At 37.5% G+C, this 20,483-nt stretch overlaps 2 protein-coding genes across 3 annotated transcripts; both read right to left on the bottom strand.

Annotated features, from left to right (window-relative positions):
- Window positions 1–1,922: 1,922 nt before the first annotated feature.
- Window positions 1,923–6,865, bottom strand: LOC145237043 (P-selectin-like). The gene is made up of 10 exons (XM_080099756.1): window positions 6,754–6,865; window positions 6,346–6,528; window positions 6,031–6,222; window positions 5,599–5,787; window positions 4,980–5,159; window positions 4,448–4,630; window positions 3,933–4,121; window positions 3,436–3,627; window positions 2,710–2,894; window positions 1,923–2,183 (listed from the first exon to the last, which is right to left on the bottom strand). Exons 1-10 carry the CDS (start codon window positions 6,800–6,802, stop codon window positions 2,031–2,033), a joined length of 1,695 nt encoding a protein of 564 aa, XP_079955882.1. The 5' UTR covers window positions 6,803–6,865; the 3' UTR covers window positions 1,923–2,030.
- Window positions 6,866–11,295: 4,430 nt separating this feature from the next.
- LOC145237042 (uncharacterized) lies at window positions 11,296–20,459 on the bottom strand. Of its 2 annotated transcripts, XM_080099753.1 has the most exons (12): window positions 20,389–20,459; window positions 19,326–19,488; window positions 18,526–18,819; window positions 17,717–17,992; window positions 16,981–17,262; window positions 16,147–16,443; window positions 15,066–15,338; window positions 14,278–14,562; window positions 13,026–13,304; window positions 12,245–12,526; window positions 12,001–12,059; window positions 11,296–11,942 (listed from the first exon to the last, which is right to left on the bottom strand). In XM_080099753.1, exons 2-12 carry the CDS (start codon window positions 19,414–19,416, stop codon window positions 11,886–11,888), a joined length of 2,475 nt encoding a protein of 824 aa, XP_079955879.1. In that variant the 5' UTR covers window positions 19,417–19,488; window positions 20,389–20,459; the 3' UTR covers window positions 11,296–11,885. The 2 variants fall into 2 exon arrangements, with proteins under 2 accessions (XP_079955879.1, XP_079955881.1); XM_080099755.1 differs by lacking the exons at window positions 19,326–19,488; window positions 20,389–20,459 and adding an exon at window positions 19,062–19,167.
- Between the last annotated feature and the right edge of the window lie 24 nt (window positions 20,460–20,483).

Genomic DNA, 20,483 nt, shown 5'->3' with positions numbered 1-20,483 from the left:
AACTTAGTTTCAGCAAAGCAGTATTTGGCAAATCGAACAGCTTACAACGCATATATATGCCTTTGAAATCTACAATATTTGTTGTTGTTGTTTTTTCAGCATAAGCATATGCACTATTTATTCCTAAACTTTCAACAGACTCTGAAGAAACAAGCTTTTTATGTCTTCCTGCCTATTATATGGAAGCACGCGTGTCATAGTTCAATCGCGCTGTAGTCCTTAACCGTTTGAATCCTCTCCAAATCAAGTTCCCAAAATACGCGTTGACGCTGTTAAAAGCGCGAACATAATTTGCAATCAACTTTTTTTGGTAGCACATCCACTTAACGGCCATCGCATGCATTTTTGCGTAATGTGAATACACGAGTACCGTAAACAAGTTATCAAGACATGACATAATGTTTTTCTAGCGCAAATGTCTCACCACGCAGCTAAACGACTATATTCAGCAAGGGGTTGGCTGGAGATTGGGGTTGGCAAAGTCTGCATCGTGACTGAACCGACTGGACGTTCCGTGAAAATGCTAATGTCTATAGGTTCACTATGATGTAATTTATGTTGATTTCGAACTAGCAGGAGCTAAAAATAGTTTATTTTGTGTTGCTTAGGTTCGAAGTCAGGACAGTTTTTCCATTTGGGGATTTAATAGAAATAATAGGCAGAACAGTATGATGACAAACCGTGATGAAGAATTTAAATTGAAAAACAATCGCTTATAACTTTTGGCTGAACTCTTACATCATGCAACTTGGGTGACTTTAACAGTCGAATTAGCAAAAAGCTCAGTCATGTCCTGGCATATTGACAAGCAGTATAAGTTGAACCACACAGAAGAAAGTTTTTAAAAGATCCAAAAAGCAACGCTGTGTAAGGTATAGGAGTAGTTTTATTAACGTTTTTAACATGTTCCATTTAGCCAGACGATGGTCAAGAAGTCATGCACGTTGTTTGTGATGTAATTCCGTTGGTCTTTGTTCCCAAACTCCTGACCCTCAAATTGTGTGGTTATTGTTATCAAAGATTAGAACTATCCGAATGCAATCAAGTGTTAGCCATTGATAAAGGTGATTACAATTTGTTGGCTTGTGGCATGGCATTGAATCGTCCCCCAAACGCGGTTTATTGTGTTGTTCAGAAATCTACCCTTCTTTGAATGCCCCAGAATTTTTCTTTCGTCTAGTTGGGTCTGACTCTTTGGCGCCGCTGCCCGAAATACAATTATCGTTTCCTACCTCCAGTGGTCGCTAAGCTATCCCTTAATACCGAATGCCAGTCTTACAATAATTGCTACTTAAAACACAAACCTTTATGCAAGCTGGACATGGTACGCAAGCATGGGCGTCCGCAGCGGGGGGCCAGAGGAGGCGCGTGCCTACCACATAATTTAATAGTTAATATTGTGTTTATTACACCACTTTGCTACATTGGGATTGGCAAGAAAAAGTATCACTGTCAGATGATAGTTTGCCCTCCCCTGTATTTTTTTTCCTGCGAACGCCCATGTACGCAAGGCTGTCACCAACCCTACGTTAATCAAACAAGGCAAGGGACAAATTTGATTGACAGTAACTAAACTGGTATTTTGTAACGATGAAAATACACGGCGGCTGGTTTCACGACATTTACAATAATAATAGCCTACATTTTGTTCAACATGATCTAGCCAACTATTTTAAATTTGCGCATGTTTGTGATTACGATCGATCATGCGGACCCAAAACGGCATACATTTCGACCAAAACAATTTAATAACATTTTAGAATTTGATTCGTCCCCAGCTGCTTTGCTTGAAACAGAAATAAAAGTTACAGATAAATGCAAGATACAGGCTGCTACTTTCTTTCTCGTATTGTTTAAATTTGTAAAAAAGTGCCTAAACAAAAGGAAAGAGATCGTGTTGAAAAAAAACAACATAACAAGCATTTGCCGCAGTTAAGTATGGTTTAATGGCGAAAACGACGAGTGTAACACAAGCATCAAATCTTATTTGTAGAGACTCCTTTAATCACTTTATGGTCCAGTTCGGGGCTTTATTCAGGTGGCGATAAAGGAAGATTTGGAGGTGCAAAACCCCCAAGTGGTGGAAGTGCGGGTGGCACGAAGTTCAGTCCCGTTGCTGGGACTACAACAGTTTCAAGAGAAGGCAGCTCAGGAAGCTCAGGAGACTCAGTAACCTCAGGAATCTATGAAATCAGTAGGATTTGCTTTTATTTTTTAGGCAAGGGTGTAAGACAGAGCCTATCAACCATTGAGTTGGACAGGTTTGGGAAGTTTTTTCCTGACTTTTCTGTGCCGGTAGTTTAAATAAACAACAAAAAACCTAGTTTCTGGACTTAACCTAATGCAAAAACAGACTTAAAACGTCTTGTTTAGGTCGCTGTCAATGTCTTTTTATATTGTGTACAGCCGTACTTTTTACAGGAATATACAGCCGTACTTTTCTTTTTTTCAAGTATAATCAATCAAACTTTCGGGCCTAAACGGGTTTGCACTTTTGGGTTTTAGAACTTTGAAAGCTAAAATAGCACTTTGAAAGCTAAAATAGCAATGTTTGGTAGTTTTCTGAGGTCTGGTGCGAGCCGGATAGTAAGTAGTTGGGAGCCGCATGCGGCCCCGAAAACCGAGTTTGAGAACCACTGCCCTCAAGTATCTTTGATATTATTTTCGTTGTCTAATCAATTTGTAGTACTCTGATATAATGTTTTATACCTTTCGGCAACTTGGTGAAAGACTCCAATACCCAAATTTACCACGTTGTCGACAAGCAATGTGGGAACTGCCTGCAAGGACATATCCATCATCACAGACAACTTGAATGCCTTGTCCAACGTGGGTCTGTGTCGCTGATAGCGTACCATTCATTATTGGCGGATGAACGGGACACTTCGGTCGTTCTGGTGTAATACAAAACTGTTTGCTTTAATATTAGTCTTATTCAACATACAGAAATAATTTGTATAATTTGTAATTTTAATAATTTGTAATTTTCAGGTAGGAAAACTACGTTGCAATAAACTTTAGCCTGTACACGAAAGTCGAAGCGTGCAAGGATTGTTAAACCAGAACGGTTCAACTATGACTCCTGACGAAAGACCGACTACGGTTTCTTAAGATGGATTTTTTGATTTGTTAAAGGGGTGAAATATATATCAACAACGAGTTTTCAATGCATCCCATATGAAAAATCCGCTCTTGTATGGTTTACATTTACTTTTACAATAATACAATTTTAAGGCCCATTTAGAGACCTGACACAAGTAGAGGATAAAATATTTAGCAGTAGTTTATAAATACCACATATTAAATCATAGGAGTCAAAAACTGACTCATTATATCCAAATTTTGTTAAAACTCCCCACAATGTAATTGGCTCTTTACTCAAGCCTATTCTTTAAAAGCAAAACTTCACATGGTACACACAAAACAATCACACACCAATACAAGTCCTGGGTTGGCGTGACCATTTTCCACCAGGCTCGCAGGTCAGATACTGATTGTAGGTAGGATTGAAGCCAGGATTACATTTAACTTGTGCAGTTGACAAAACCTCAGGGTAAGGTACAGGGGACCATCTGGCTGATTTAACTGAAGCATTTGCATTGCTAATGTTTGGGCAAGATACGTTATCTGTAACAAAAAGGTAAATTTTGTAAATAGCTTAAGGCAAATGTTAGTTCAGTTGCTTGGTACTAAATGAGCATGTTTGGTGTAAGTATTGCTCACATAAATATGTAAAGTATTTTATATCTTCTAGGTGCCAACGAAAATGTATGTAAGTAGTGCAAAGGCCAAAAAACTAAAAAAACGGGTTTAACATTCTAAACATACACTATAAAAAAACAACAACAAAGAACAAAGCCTGTTCAGATAGAAGAAAAACAATAAACCCACAAACTTAACAACAGGATGCATCAACTTGCTGAAGTACTTACATGCACAAACAGACCACCTTGAATATGTATATGAACCCCATACACTACAAGTCCTCTTTGTCGTTCCATAGAAAGTCAAGCCTTCATTGCAAGCAAAAGTGGTTACAGTTCCTGGTTTAACAAAACCACTTTTGTCAGTTGTAGTGATGCTACCAAAAAGCGGAGGAGTTAGTTGGGTGCACAGACGATCTAAAAGAAGAAATATTCTAATTATTATAAAAACTAGAAGGATGGCTAACTTACCAAATTGTCACTAAGACTTATTAATTAATTTTACAAAAACCACACAAAAGCTAAATACAGTTGAAAACGTTTTGTCCATGATTATTGCTTAACACCATCCCCATATAAAAAAACAGAATAAATAGCATATGACATAATTCAATATGAGTGGCTCAATACATGTAGTTGTAAAACAATAGTCAAAAAAGTTGTACAGTCAAAAGCAAATGTGACATTCTATGACATAACACTACAATTTATAATACCTCACCAGAAAGCACAAAACTACTGACCATTGCAAACAGGCATTTTCCCTTGCCACTTTCCGCCTTTGCAATACATTCTCTTTGATCCAGACATGATTTGAGCACTCTTGATACAAATGAAGCTGATAATTGAGCGATCTTCATATGTTTTACTTATTGGTAGCATTCTGACACTTGGATCGGGCTGTGGTACAGGACAATTTGCTTGCACTGCCAAAAAATACTTTATCAATTATGGGGCAGGTAAAACAATAAGATGTATAGTACTCTACAAAAAAACATTGTCATATCTGCCACTATCAAAGCACATTTATATTGATGTTGGAGTTCTGTGAAAGATAAAGATGTTTCCTACATGAAGATAAGAAAGATAAAAACTCTAAAGAAAAACCCCTAACCTCAAGTAAGAAATGACTTAAACTTGATGCAGATAACTTTGCTTTAGATAGCTCATTATAAACTTGCAAGCCAAACAAGTTTACAAGGGTGAAATGGAAGACTTATTGGTCAGGAAAGTGATAAAGAAAGATAAAATTTGAATGATTTTGAAATCACTTACCAACACATGTAGGCATTTCATTAAGCCAGACACCCTTCTCACATCGATTGTAATCAACACCTTGCATCATATAACCCTCATCACAATAAAACATGACTCTATGGCTTCCTGCATCTCTTGATTGCAGTTGAACAACGTGGCCATTAGTAGGTGCAGACACCGCTTCACAAGGAATAATTTCTTCAAAACAACAGCAACAGATAAATACATGTCAAAAGATAAGTACAGCAGTCATTTATTAAAAACTAGCTAATTTTAAATTTTTTAAAACAAACATTTTTTGACTTTGAATTGCCAAATAAGAAAATTTCAGGCAAATGCACTTTAACTGACATCAATCTGTGCGAAAACAATGCAAAAGAATAATCAATGTTGTCATAGGTCATTGCCTGAGGCAGTTTATCTCATTAGTCATGACATTTTTTCACAATGACCAAAACATTCAAACATTTGCAGGAAAGTCTTGTAATGTTCCAAGCAAGTAAGTAAGTAAGATTATTTCGCAGAAATATTTGAACACCAAAACGAAAAAAAATAAATAAAAGAGGAATGTGCGGGGTAGCGAAAGACATTGTGGTCATCGTGTCAGCCACCCCTTCTTCCCAAACAACATATATACCATGACATGTTGGGGGCATTTGGTTCCAGAAACCTGTTCCATTGCATGTCAAGGATTCTGGACCAACACGATAGTAACCATCATCACAGTCAAACTGTATAACTGCATGGGGGTCTTCCCACATAGAACCTTCCTTTAAGTTCACACTTCCATGTATTGGTTCCGACAATGGAATACAGGGTGTCATAACTAAAAAAATTTAAATAAGGTTAAAAAGTTTATATTTCACTTCATATTATTTTCGCAGGTATTGATTATACAAATCAAACAGTGAAGTAGAAATTTGGTTAACATTTGGAGTAAATGTTTTGATGAAGTCTGATCAAATTATACTCCAATGTAATTGTTTTGTTGTTGGAAACTTATCTAACTGCAACAACCACATATACTATAAGGGAAACAGCAACTATTTTCTTTTCATGTTTAACTTACGTTTACATGATGGAACAGGACCTGACCAAAACCCCATGGATGCATCACATCGAATGGCTGCATCATACCGATTGTCAAGTATATACCCTTCATCACACTGAAATTCAACTTCCATGTTTCCGTTTTTTGCAATATACTCTCTTTTAAAGGATCCATGTTCAGGCTGTGGTATAAAACTACACCTCGAAACATCTGGAAACAAAAAACTGACATAAATATGTGTAGTTTTTTTATTGGCAAGCAAAACCAACCTGCTTTACTACATGTATCTTATTTTACACTTATGTGTTTAACAACCTACACTTTTCAACTTACTTTGACACACTGGAGGATTAGCAGACCAAGCTCCATTCACGCATCTGATTTCTCGAGGACCAGACAAGTAATTGTTAGGGGAACATTGAAAACGTATTTCCTCTACTCCTAATTCGCCCAAATATTTAAACATCGAACCATCTTCGAAATTGTTAATTTCCGGACAGACCCGGACAGTTGAGACTGAACAATATGTAAAATACTGTTATTCTGTTTTGGATTTTAATAAACAAAACAGTTTGTAAATACAGGTCAACCAAACATTGCCAATATTCATTCTGCAAATTGCGCGGAAAAGGGACAATTTTGCCACAAAAAGTTATTCGCTATAGCCAACTAAATAAACATTTATCAACTCGCAACAGAACACATGTTTTAAAATTAATTGTTGACACATAAAAAACTTACCTCTCCAAATATTTATAAGAAACAATAACAAAGCCAGATGTCGTTTCATTGCAAAATAATAAAAGACGATCGAAAGTCTAACTAAAATCTAAAAAAATGTGAATACAAGATTGAAGCTTGCTAAACAACACGTTTGCACAGCATTGACATCCATCACAGTTTTTCCTTGTATTTTCACAGTTTTTCCTTGAGCATGTTAGAGTAATCACTATCGACCTATATCGTACGTATGTGAACACTATATTGTGCAAGTCTGTCTTACGTTGTCTACCGCTTATAAACAACATGGCCATTGTCTTTTCTGCCTACTCTCTCGAGTCGGTGCTAAAAGGTTTACAGTCCTGTGTTTACATCCTTTACTTTATATCCCAAACGGCCTCGGTTCGTCGTATCGCCTCTGGCCTGGTTTTACCCGAAGATACGCAAGCCTACAATTCCCAAGTCGATTGTCATACAAAAACCCAGCATTTTCCAAGTAAATGTTTTCCCAGAAGAGCGAAATGTTGCCAAAGGACAAAACACTTTAGTTGAATCAAATTTAAACAGCACAAATGATTTGGAAATGAGTCGTTTATGTGCCACAACAAAAAAACATTGTGACCCACAGAAACGCCCATGAACTACATCCGGCAGAGTTCAACTCAGCACAAAGTGGTCACAACCCATAAGATCAAGCAAGAAGGAAACACTTTGGTTGTTGAAATCGGTTTTAATTGTTTCCTTGATACTTGCTAGTAGCATTGAAAAGCGCGACCTAATTCAGCAACCATTCGTAGGTTCTCCATCAGACGCTGTCACGTAGCTTCGAGTAACAAAGTTCACAAAAAGTAAAGCGCCAAAACCTAACGCAAACGACATTGGCTAGAAACAATTAAAAGAAGTTTAAAAACTGCAAGATTTTTGGACAAAAGAACGTATTTTTTCTAATGGTTGAGTGCAAGCTTTAGGATAACTTGAATTTCAAACACCAATTTTACACATAATCGGTACAAAACTATTTTTTTTAAATTAAAACGAAATCTGCTGGTTAAACTTTACAACAGTGTTTAAATGGTATGTGTATAGTTTTCCAACAAAACATAGTTAGGCCTACACACTATTATACCGTCTGATAATTAAAAACAGAACGATAAGGAAGCCACATTTATCTAGTTTAGGATTTTCACCCACAAACGTTCACCACACCTTCAGCAGGTAATAATCACAGATTCGGATGAATAATCTGACTAAAACCTCAAGCCATATCCCAACCAGAACCTGGCACAAGATTGAATGTGGTGCCTTCACCTGAAGTTCTTTAATCTGCAATTCATCAGTCATAAAGTTCATTACAACCCCGTAGGGCGTAAATGGTTTGTATGTAAACCACACCGCACAATTATAATTTTAAGCAGATAATTATCGCGTCGAAAACAATGGTTGCATAAAATGTTTTGTTGAAGTAACTTAATTTTGGTCTTCATAAAACAACAACATTGCATGAGATTTTTTTGGTAAATTAGTTTTCTGTTATAAAAAGCCTACTAAAACTAACACCCGAGTTGGCATAAGCTACTTTAATTACTAAAGTATATTGTTCCTGAACTTTGAACATAGCATTTTGTTCAGTCGTTTGTGAAGATGCCTTAGTAAATATAAAAAAAATCGTTCCGCTAGTTTTTTTGTTTTTGGTAATGCAAAGCTTTGCTCCGTTTGATAGGCTACACTTTGAAGCTGAGTCCGCTTTTTTGTCCTTCGGGTATTCAATCATCATGGGAGTGCTCTTTGAGAAACACACACCTCCTGGGAATAAAATTCTGGATCCTTGGGGCCCGAAGATTACAGATTACCTAACATCCGACTCGTTGTGATTGTGTTGTTGATTTTTTCAAAGTGTAAACACAAATAAGAATGGACACAAATAACCCACATTAAAGAAAGCGCTATCGGGAAAATGGGGATGTATGTAATCACTCAAGCGTCAATAATGACCTCCACATCAAGGTTTGAGTTTTACCTGGTTGCCATAGCAACCCAGTTACTGCGTAATTTCTAATTTTTCCAGTAAACAATTGTGATCTCATGATTTCATTATTTTACATTTTTTGGTTGGTAGGGGGCCGCAATAATTTTCCTGTACAAAAACGCTGAAAATACTGCTTTAAATGACTACCGGTAGTCGCATATATTTTATATGTCCATGTCAATATAGTTTTAGGTATTTCAGAAATGCGCCCTGAGTAAAAAAAGAAACACTAATTTTCTGACGTGCTTGCGCTCCATTCTTTTTTCCTTTGTTTATCGTGCACTGTACTAGTCGCATTCAGTGTTAATTGCCCTGATGAAGACGACCTGTATAGGACGTCGAAACGTCGGAATAAAATCACATTTGCCAGAAGAGCTCTTTAAACTTTATACTATGCCTGTCAGCAATAGCTTACATAAATTTCTTGCATATCTTACTTTAACCATGGTCTGATGACTCATAAAGGAAGAAACGTCACAAAAGATTACTTTATGACGACAAAACAAAACCGTTCAAATGAACAAACCAATACTACTATTTTTTGCATAAAAGTTGATCCTTTGTAAGACAAGCTTTGTGAACTAGATATAAATATTGTTTCAGGAATGCTTAGTTTGATAAAAGTCGACTTTATTGTTCTAAATTCAAAATGAAGGCAATCTTGTGTTTTCTGTTGCTAAGTGTGCGGCTCGTTTCGTCACTACAGCCAGGTTTGTTTACCACAGAACTGGCACCAGGACAAACTGTGTATTTCAGCAAAAGATTGAGCAAAGATGCTGATATACAGTTAGCTGTGCGCCCACATTGCCAAGTCACAGACATAAACAGCAGTACGATTATAAAATGGTCTATAGTGGGAATGGATTGCTTTGGAAGGTACCTTTGAGCCGTTTTTTTTGTACAAGAGGTGTTGTTGAATTTCAATAAAAGTTATCCATTTTGCTGGTACAACACGACCTTGTTTGTTTTTGTGGATATGAAAGTAAAATTTGCTTGTCTTTGTTTGGCAGTAAGTGAATAAAAAAACGAAAAACCCCGAGGCAGAAAAATCTAGATTCGTAAGGCTGTTTTGTGGCCTAGACTAAGTAAAGGACGAACATTACCTAGAAACGCTAGACCTAAATGCTGGGGCGGTTATGTTTATGGTCGAGGGTAAAATATACTGTTTCTGCGTTATTTATTATCACTTTTTCAGGAATGGTGCAAATCCGGGAGCAGCGAACTGGTTTCAACTGGCAGGTCTTAATACATTTGACGGAATACGACATCTTTCTAACTCCAACCAAACTCAAAAAAAGTTCGGAGAAGAAATAAAATGCAGTGCAAAACCGCTTTTTAAAGCAAAACATGACTGGAAGAGCATTCAGTATTTACAAATACCCGAACATGTCAATGTGGTATATCAACCAAAAGCACACTTGGGAAAAAGCGTTTTACAAAAAATCACAACAATTCCTAGTCGTGGTTTTTATCACCTATCTGTAACAATGGACGGTGCTTCTGATCATCAGTTTGATGTGACTTTAACGCTGCTCGCATCCAATCCAAGTGGTTGTCTTTCTACACAAGACTTACCATTGCTATATGCTCACCTCTCGCTAATCGTGCTTGTGTCTTGTTCAATTGTTGCACTTCTATTTAGCTGTGCAGCACGACATGACCAAGAGGTGTTGGTAGGATTATCGGTGATTGTTATTCTTGGATTCATGCTTGCTTTTCATGTGGTGTCTTTCGTGAACTACAAACGCGTTAGCCATTGCCAAGACCCAAGCCAGAATTTGGAAATCAGCGGCGCTGTTTTAAACGACTTCTGCAAGACTTTGATCCGACTTGTTTTGCTGACCTTGTTCCACGGAATAGGAGAAAAGCATTGTTCGGAACTGGCAAAAATTTTACTGATGAGTTTCATCTATTTCGCAACGCAACTTACTTATACACTAGTCTCCGATTTGACCACGAATCTTCCCCTAAATCAATCAACCCTGTTCTTTTCCATTTCAGGCGAATGTTGGATGATACTTTTCATTTTAAAAACCATTCTCTATGCCAACAACGACGCAGTATATGCAGGAACCGATATTAATCTTCCCAAAACAGCCAAAGTTGTGAAAACAGCAGGATGTTTTGTAACTGTAACGGTTATTGCTGCAATCTGTGTCAGTCTTGACAACTGTTATTCTGGTTGGCTTCTCTCGTGGTTCGTGCCTATGGTTCGATTTTCACTTCGGTTTGTGCTGGTTGGGTCAATCGGTGTGATTTATAGACACAAGGAAGATGCTTACCGGGTCGGAGAGCTGTTTTTCAACTGAACTATTGCAAAAGAAAATAAAACTTGTCAATACATTGATGACAAAAACGATTTAACGTACCAAAGGATAATTGAAAAATATGGAATTTTGTTTACAGTGTGTTTTTTAAATTGCGTTGGTTATATATGAACAAAAACAGCAATTCATATAGTTTGCGTTTTTACTTTCAAATGTAACACGAAAACGTTTTGACCTCAATATTTGTCTCGGCCAAACACACAGCCAAAGTGTTTTTCGATGGTATTTTGCGCTGCGAAAATTCCTCGAAATTTTATTTCAACAGGGAGGGCGAAATCAAAAGGGAAACTCCACAAATCACAACCCTAGTGGAATTCGCGGTCAGAGTCGTCGAATTGCCGGCGGGCCCGAACTTTTTGTCGCATTTCGTCTTAACATCCACTTCGAAAGTTTACCGCGGGTACAAGGAGTTAGTAACGGTGTAAGGAAGAAGAAATGAAACCGCCGGCGCATGACGTAATAATGGGCGGCAAATGTGCACGTGCGTTTGTCACGTGGCAACAAGTCAATTGCACAAACATGAAATGCCACAGCGGTTTGACACACGATGGTGCAAATAGCAAAAAAGAAACACATCTTATAGTGCCGCGTCTAATACAACAATATTTTTTTGAAAGTTTGAAGTATTTGCTGTGTATGTAGTCTTGTCTTGCGTTACCGAATATTTTGCATCTAAACCAGTAACGCAAACATAACGGAACGACTATAGTCGTGTGCTTATAAACACAATCCCAGTTTGTGAAATGACACGAAGTGCATAAATATGTGCAAAACAGGTCAATTTTTAAAATCAATGAAAGTTAGAAAACATAACATGATTCCTCCTTGTTGTCCCAGCAGTGACCCAGAGCAACGCACTGTAAAATATGAATGAATGTTACAACTTATCTTTTAAGGATTAAATAATGCTCTTACCATTTCCCTTGTGTATCCACATGGCAATGGTCCGATAGTTATTGTGGTTACACATGTAACTGAAAAAATTAAAAAAAAGTTCTCAATTTTTTTATTCTCGATTTCCTCGTAAAAGTGTAATGAGGTGAACTTGGGGTTATATTTTCGAGCATTGTTGCCTAAAACTATATCTTTTTATTTGGGGGACCAAATATCTAATCCATTTAAGACTCACTAAAGGTTTTGCTAATACAAACAGTTTTACCTGTAATGCAGCAAAAGCTGATTTCATAATCTACACAAATTTGTCCTTCTGGGTCGTTATTAATGCACAAAAATCTATTGTCTTCAACGTGTACATTTTGTTTCACATCACGAAAGATTGGGTCAACCGTTCTGTATTGAACAGCGTAAGGCACAATACACGTAATTTCTGCATCAATTTTGAGTATTTCTGAGTACTCTTCTACGTCACCGAAACCACGTGGATCGTCGGAGCTGACGTAACCACTCCAAACGCCTTCTGGACAAGTTGGATCAAAATTGTCTGAAATAAACATGATTTGTCGACTGTTACTACTAACTTTGTAAATGAGTTATATCTTGTATGCGGTATGTTTTGTTTACAACAAGAGATTGAAACATTTTTGAGCGAAAAGATTATTTACTTAAATAAAGGAATCAAATTGATGACGTCACAAGTAAGATGCCAGTGTTTTTTAAGTTTATATCGACGTCAGAAAATTATAGTTATATGCAATCTAAGTGCAATTTACTTGTGGTGACAACGGTTTTTGAATGGTCGAAATCTATACAAAACTAGGACATGTATCTTCGGTTTTGCAGACCATTTTATAAGAGCTCAACCGCTCCAATCCTTTTTAACATTTAAAAAAAATCATTTCCTACTGCATGTGCCATTCATTTAATTCGGCTCAATTCTAGTACAATCGAGCCAAGTAAAAACACAACTTTTTCAAGGTCTGTAAAAGCTTTAACTTTACATCAGATTTAGTAAAACCAATACGAAATTAAATCAGTATTACCTGCAGGGCAACAGAATCTAATCTCATAATCAAAACAGCGTTGGTCTTCGCTGTTATCGCATCTTAATCCCCCAGTTTCAGACAAAACAATGTCTTGTTCTCCCAGCACGTAACTGTCTCCATTGACCAATCTAGCCTCAACAGCAAAGGGCTTGTTACAAATCAGTTCTGGGTAGATTGCTTGCAGCTGTGGCAGCGTCTCATAATCCCCATATAACCCAGGGTCGTCGTGATCCAAGAAAGGTGTCCATGCATCATTTGGACAGTACGGAGTTTCGGCTAAGAAAATGAGCGTTGGACTTTATTTTTTATTTGATAATAATAAACAATATTAGGTTGCACTATGAGTTGAATTATCATACTAAAGGTTACCACGATCCACAAATTAGTCCCGAATTCTAGATTGGTATTAAAACTATGGCCATAGTAAAAATTTTTGACCCATAGAAGTTACTCAACCAAGATAAAACTGCAGCAATGCAGCAAGTGTTGGTATTGAATTCAGTAACGAGCTTGGTGCCTAATAAATCCATAGACTGATTTTGCAGTTTTAGCTAATTCAGTAGAGCAAACTCGTATAGTGCGGAATATAACTAGTTTTAGAAGATTAGCACGATTAACTATTACCTTTTTTGGTAACTATTAACTTATGATCTGTTTCACACTATATACGGATCTGCTTTTTAATTTATAAAAAAAAACTTGTGGTGGACAAAAAGTACCATCTTGGTTTAGACCAGAGGTTCCCAAACAGGGCCCATGGCCCCCCAGGGGTTCCGGGGGGCCACGGGCGTAGATTCACAAGAAACACCCACTAAAAGTCATTTACACTTTAACTTTATTCCCGAATTTAATCGACTATTTCACATACTATTTGTTTATAGTGAGGTTTATCACGCTCATTTACTCTATTAGACCTGTTTAAGTCCAAAATTAATACCGCATTCCAATGCGCGATTGCTATCTACATTTTAAGGGGGGCACAGGTCCTACATGGTAACTTAAAGGGGGTCATGGTCCACGAAAGGTTGGGAACCACTGGTTTAGACACAGTGAATAGCAACAACTTGCTGATAAATAACATGTCGATTTTTATGTAGTACTTGGGTCAGTGTCATATTAAGCTACGGATGTAACAATAAACCTAGTGGTTTACCCTACTGCAGGCAAAACACCTGAGCTGGGTTCATAGCCAGGAGCGTACGGGATTCGAACTCCTAGAAATCGAGAAACTTTTAACAACTTTGTTTACCTTTCGGACAACAGAAGCGAACTTCGTAATCCAAACATCCCCCAGTAATATCATTCCTGCATATCAGCCCTTCGGTAACGTTGAGAAAAATATCTTGATTCGACATAAGGTAGTGGCGGCCATCGGGGAGACGAGCTTGAATGGCAGTTGGATGTTTGCACAACTCTTCAGGAAAGTCAAATTTTATCAAAGCGGCCGTTTCAAAATCACCAAGCCCGTCAGGTTGGTCGCGATTAAAAAACGAAGTCCAGTATTTTTCATCGCATTCCGCAATTGGGTAAAAACCTTAAATGTATAAGGTTGTTCTGGTAAAATATTTTTTATGTTGTTTAGAATTTCTTTTTCAACAAAAGTTTGAAACGCAGAGGCTTAGGTATTTTTGTAAAACACATACTCATTACGAAAATACAGTTGACTTTCCACAGAATACTTCAGTGAAAGGCAGTACTACGTTTAATGAGTTTGATTCCCCCTATCTCCTCATTTTGCCTAAACGGTGGCAAGGTTAAGCTGCACAAGTAGTGTATTGCAATGGCTAACGAAAAGGTTTACTACACTGTACTGTGAAGAAACATTTTCCGAAATAAAACAGCTCAATCGCGTCTGTTTAAATAGCGCATTTACCCCTTGTGTGGCTTTACCCCTCATTTACCCCTACCATGTTTTGCTATAAACAGCTTGGTAGTTTTAGTACAATTTTATTGCTATCTTGTACCAAGCGAAATAAATTCAAGTCAACCACTATACAACCATTAAAGCTTACAAATCGGTGAGTTAGTGTTACTCACCTGGACAACAAAACCGAACTTCGTAATCATAACAAGACTGGTGGTTTTGCCAGATGAAACACTGGAATCCTTGGGTATGGTTAAGATGAACATTTTGGTCAATAAACATAGTTTCATCGTTCACTTTGCGGGCTTCCATCCATACTGGGGACGAACAGATTGCTTTCGGATACAACCTTTGGATTTCAAATAAGAACTCAAAGTCACCCTCTCCGCTTGGATCATCGGTATTGAAATATGGAGACCAGTCGTGGTCCTGACATGTTGGTGGTTCTGTAGAAAAATTAAACCATCAACGCAAGCACAAAGAATTAAAGCAAAAATGGACATTAAAAAAAAACTTTAGCCACATGAGCTAGACCCGGTATTGCATAAAAGCTGACAATAGTTTAGTTTTATTACGGGTATATGCAAGCTCAAAACTTTTTGGCACGAAATAAGTGTGCACCTCTTAAGAAAGGAAATCAGTTACAATTGAAACTGAGCTTTTGACCTTTACAAACCCATCAATACATTTGAGCGTTTGACCAACCGTAAGTAAACATCATAATCAAGACATGACAAACACCAACAATCATGGTAAAGCTGCTAACATAAGAACTTACAATAGAAAAGTTTGCTAAATACTGTTAGATGGCGTAAAGAGCGCGGTTATTCAAATAAACAGCGAGACAGGGTAAGGGTTAGGAATTATATTTAACGTAAGAACTAAGTTTTTAGGTTGATTTTTGTCTTATTATTTTATGAAACCTCATCCCAACCCTAACCGTAAGCTTTTTTACACATTTTTTCACGGGGTTCGAACCCACGATACTTTTTGGGGACGAATCCCGATCAAGGTTTGTATGTCTGGATATGGGTCGGACCATTTGGCCAAGTTCCTGCCTTTATTTCACAATTTTTTTTTCACGGGGTTCGAACCCAGGACTCTCCCGGGGACGAATCCTGATCAGGTTTTTTTTTATGTCTGAATGTGGGTCACATTTTAAATATTCACCAATGCTCTTTGCGCCACCTAGCGGTATAACAAATTGGTCTGGTATAGGTTCTTATGTTAAATCTTTCCAAAATTATTGCTTACCCAATTTACAGCAGAAACGTATTTGATAATCGTAGCACTCCTGTCCCTCAGTCTCAGTATCGTTGTTATTACATCTTAAACCATCTTCAGGGCTAACGTACACGCGTTGCCCGCCCATGTGGTAGGGAAGACCGTTGTACAGGCGAGCATCGGCAAATAGTGGGTTCATACATACTTCCCCGGGGTACTCCATGCGTATCTCGTTTAAAGTTTCACAATCGCATTGTCCCGTTTGGTTATCACGGTTGTAAAATCGAGTCCAGTGCCCTTCAGCTTCAGCACACTGCCTAATTTCCTCTGTGAATCAAAAATTTATTGTGAAAAGATAGGCACACATTTCACGTCTCAGAAAACCATTTTACGAGATAGAGATGATGTTCATTGCTTTTGTATTATCGTTGGTCATAATGATTAATTTAAATATATATTGGATTTCTGTGTTTTTGCAACAACATAACCCATTGTCGTCGACATGTGAAACTAAAAAACAGCAGTGCAAAACGCAGCAAATATGAATCAGACAATCCGGTGTTTCCTAGACTTACCCCAGGACCCTGCTAAAAAAATTGAGGTGCACAATTGGTAGTAATATGAAAAAAAACACATTTTTCCTTAAGGATCATATCATACAAGTTGTATTTTTTGATATCTTTAAGCACACCTGGCTACTTTTCAGGTCACACCGTTTGAGAACCACTGAGCTAAACAAACACACCCGGCTTTCCAACCTTCAAAGTTTTTTTAAAAAAACTTTCAAAGTGAAAGGTAAATAGAATGCAACAAAACTAGAACAGGCAATACACCTTATTTAGCCATAAACAAACACATGCTTACCAATAACACCTGGGCAGCAGAATCGCACCTCATAGTCATAACAAAACTGCGTTGCAGAGTTATTGCAGCGAAAACCGAATTCAATTCCAATTTCAACGACCTGTCCTCCGAACCAGTGTGAAAATTCACCTTCTAGTCTTGCTTCAACAGTTGTTGGGTTATCACATATTGGAAACTGAGATTGGATATTGGAGAGAAGTTCCAAGTCGCCGTCTTCGCGTGTGGTGTCAGTGTTGAAAAATTCGGTCCAAAAACCGTTTGTGCATTCCGGCTCGGGTTGGTCTGAAGTTTGGATTTTGCGTTAAATTTTGATGAAAATATTAAAAAATCACAAGTCGGGTTTTCTGCATATTTCTACCGAAATCAAAAAGTGAAATTTATGTGTTAGAATCGCCGAGAATGGATGTATTTTTTGAATACATCTATAACACATTAACGTAATATGCCAATAAGATGCTTTTATGGATGTTATCACTGGTAACATAACTACGTACGGATCGATATTTTTTAAGTAAAGCATACCAAGCTCTATGTTATATACGTCCAGGAAAAAAACAATGCGTAGGCTTTGATGCAACACACTGCTCGTATATATATATATAAAGTAAAAAGTTACTAAGCACAGCTAAAAGGAATTCCAAAGAGGAAAAACAGCCCACAAACTTGACATAACGAGGATAACCGTAACTCGTACATTAGAACGTTTTTGAACATAATAAGCACACCAGCAACTTACATCCTGGACAGCAAAGTCTCACTTCGTAATCTTCACAAGGCTCGGCATTTTCAACGTTTAAACATTTGAAACCTTCAGCTGTGTTAAGATGGACGTTCTGCTGGATGTTCAGTGTTGTTTGTCCCACAACTCTTCCTTCCAAATGTGTTGGCGTATGACAGGTAGCGGTTGGAAAACTATTCTGAAGGTCGATAAGCGGCTCAAGGTCTCCGAGGGCATCCGGAGGACCAAGGTTTAAGAATGGTGTCCAGTCCTGGTCGTTGCATGTAGGCGCTTCTATTGTATGAATGTTATTTCAAGTCAAACACACACGCAAAACAAACGAAGGGCAAGACGTAGGGTGCCCTGTAGTAATGCCAGAGAGTTCATATTACCTTAGAAAGTATATTTTGTATCTAGGTCTGTCTACACTTTTGTTTATGCCCCACCACTTCTAGGCTATTTGTAAACGGGTGGTCGGTACGAACTTCAACACTACATTAGTTAACTTTGTGTGGGAAAATTGATTTTTGTGTAGAAAAAAACAATAGTGTAAGTGAGTGATGAAATTAATAACAAATTTTAACATTGATCTCACGGCACAAATTTAGCCTTATCGTCCCAAAACGGGTATTTGAGACTGAGAGCCCACAAAATATGCGAGAACAAAAAAATCTACAGTATCTTAAATTGAAGAGTTGTTCTGCTAACACAATGTTGCATTTTGTGTGGCGTAGCAAATAAACTGGTAGTTATGAATTGACTAAGTGTCACAGTATACCTACTACATAAGACGAAAATATTTCTTACACGGAATCTCAAAAACTTACCGTTTACACAGCAAAATCGGACCTTATAATTCAAACATTTCTGTCCACCTCTGTTGTAACATCTCAAACCAACACGGGGCGAAATGGTTATTTTCTGACCAGTCAAATGGTAACTAGTGCCATCCAAAAGACGTCCATCGACAAGCGAAGGACTTTCGCAGACTTCGCCAGGATTCAACTTTCTGATTCTATTTAAATTTTCGCAGTCACACTTATTTCGGCCACCCGGCCTGTCCGTGTTGTAAAATCTCGTCCATCGTCCTCCAATGTCACAGCAACTGTTTTCTGTAACAACTTGAATAGGTGCAACATCATTAGAGAAGAATAAAAGCGTATTTGAAGACAGGGTAACTGTAACGACGAAAAATTGCGCCATATTTTTAATAATTTTATGACCATAAAAATCGTTTGCAGTGTAACACGAGATTTTTACATGATCGACTTGATCTCTTTCAAATGACCATCAATTTGTATCTGTTAATATCTGCTATTATTAATAACAACGCATAATGTTGTAGATTTTTTTGGTTTATAACCTATTGTGTTGCTTATAGAAAGCTCATGTACGTCACACATGAACACGTGTTCCCGAGTTCGAAGAAATATATCAACTTGATGATGGTACATGTTGTTTGAGATGCTTATATAGCTGGCTTGTTCTAGTCGCAAAGATAATAATAAATATATACTGCAACGTTCATGCAACGGATCATTATACCAAATAAACCGAGCTTGCATGTAAATACATGGCTTTGAAAGCGCGTAAATAAGTTGCAACATTGTTGTGAAACTATTCTTACCTTGAGCTGTTAAACATTTTAACCAGGCGCAAAAAAGGTGCAAGAAAAGGCTGAATCTCATGCTGCGGTGACATTCAATCAAAGTTTCCATTCAAACAAATCCAGTGGCAGGAAAAGCCATATGCTTGAGTCATGCAACGGATCATTGTGCCAAAACACTTTGCTGAAACATAAACTTCTAGTTTAACATAAAGTTAGCTAACAATGTAGAATCTCAATGTCTGCAAACCATATATATATATATCAAGGTCTTCCAATCGTTTACTGACTAAACGCTATCAATTAATATAAATTTTATTCCTACAAAACAACCTTATCAAAACTTTTAGGTTTAGATGAACTGACTTGCCGTGTAGAATACTACAGCTACCTTATATCCTAGATGTACAGCATAGCTACAATACATAAAGCAACACAACGGCGATATGCAATAACGTAGAAGCAATCAATCGTCATCGTGAAAAACAGGAAGTTGTATTGGAAACGCAGTGTCCTGTTGTTTTGTTCGTAAAACTGATTTAACCAATATACTTGTCTATCAAAACTGCACATAATAGATTTGTGCGAAGCACAGGGTTTTTGGCCGCCTAAAAATATATCAATAATAGTTAAATTGTCCTTGCTTTCACAAGTTCAGGAAATAAATATTTCCTGAACTTGTGATTTAAAAAATGAAAGGTGGAAATCGTTGCTACAACGACAACAGGGAAAGATTCCCAGAATAAATTTACCAGGATTTGTCCTTGTTTTATCTGGTATTCTTAGAGAATTTCAAGTATTGCAAGAATCTTTGTTCGTTTATTGCGATACATTTAATGAATATTTTGGTTGGAATTTAAGAAATAACTTATAAAATGGGCAATATCCGTATTTGTTGTTAGCTCAAACCATTAAAATCGTTTATACATACTGTATATATGTATGCGAGGGTCGGACAAGCTAATCGAAAACGGTTATGCTGAAACAAAATAATCGGAAAACACTGGTCTAAGGCGTCAAAGCGAAGCTGATGGAGCGTCGAACCATATAAGGGGCGAATATTTTTCGGCGCTGCAATCGTCACCTTGATGTTGCGTGATGGCCTGGCGCGTTGTCAACAGCTGACAGCTCGTCATCTGTTACTTCTTCGCAGCAGATCCAGTATAAAAGCCACAGTAG

This window comes from Phallusia mammillata, chromosome 7 (genome assembly GCF_965637545.1).
Source record: "Phallusia mammillata chromosome 7, kaPhaMamm4.hap1.1, whole genome shotgun sequence".
NCBI classification, from domain to species: Eukaryota; Metazoa; Chordata; class Ascidiacea; order Phlebobranchia; family Ascidiidae; genus Phallusia; species Phallusia mammillata.
The sequence above is the reverse complement of the archived record's forward strand: the minus strand, read 5'-3'. Positions and strand labels throughout refer to the sequence as shown.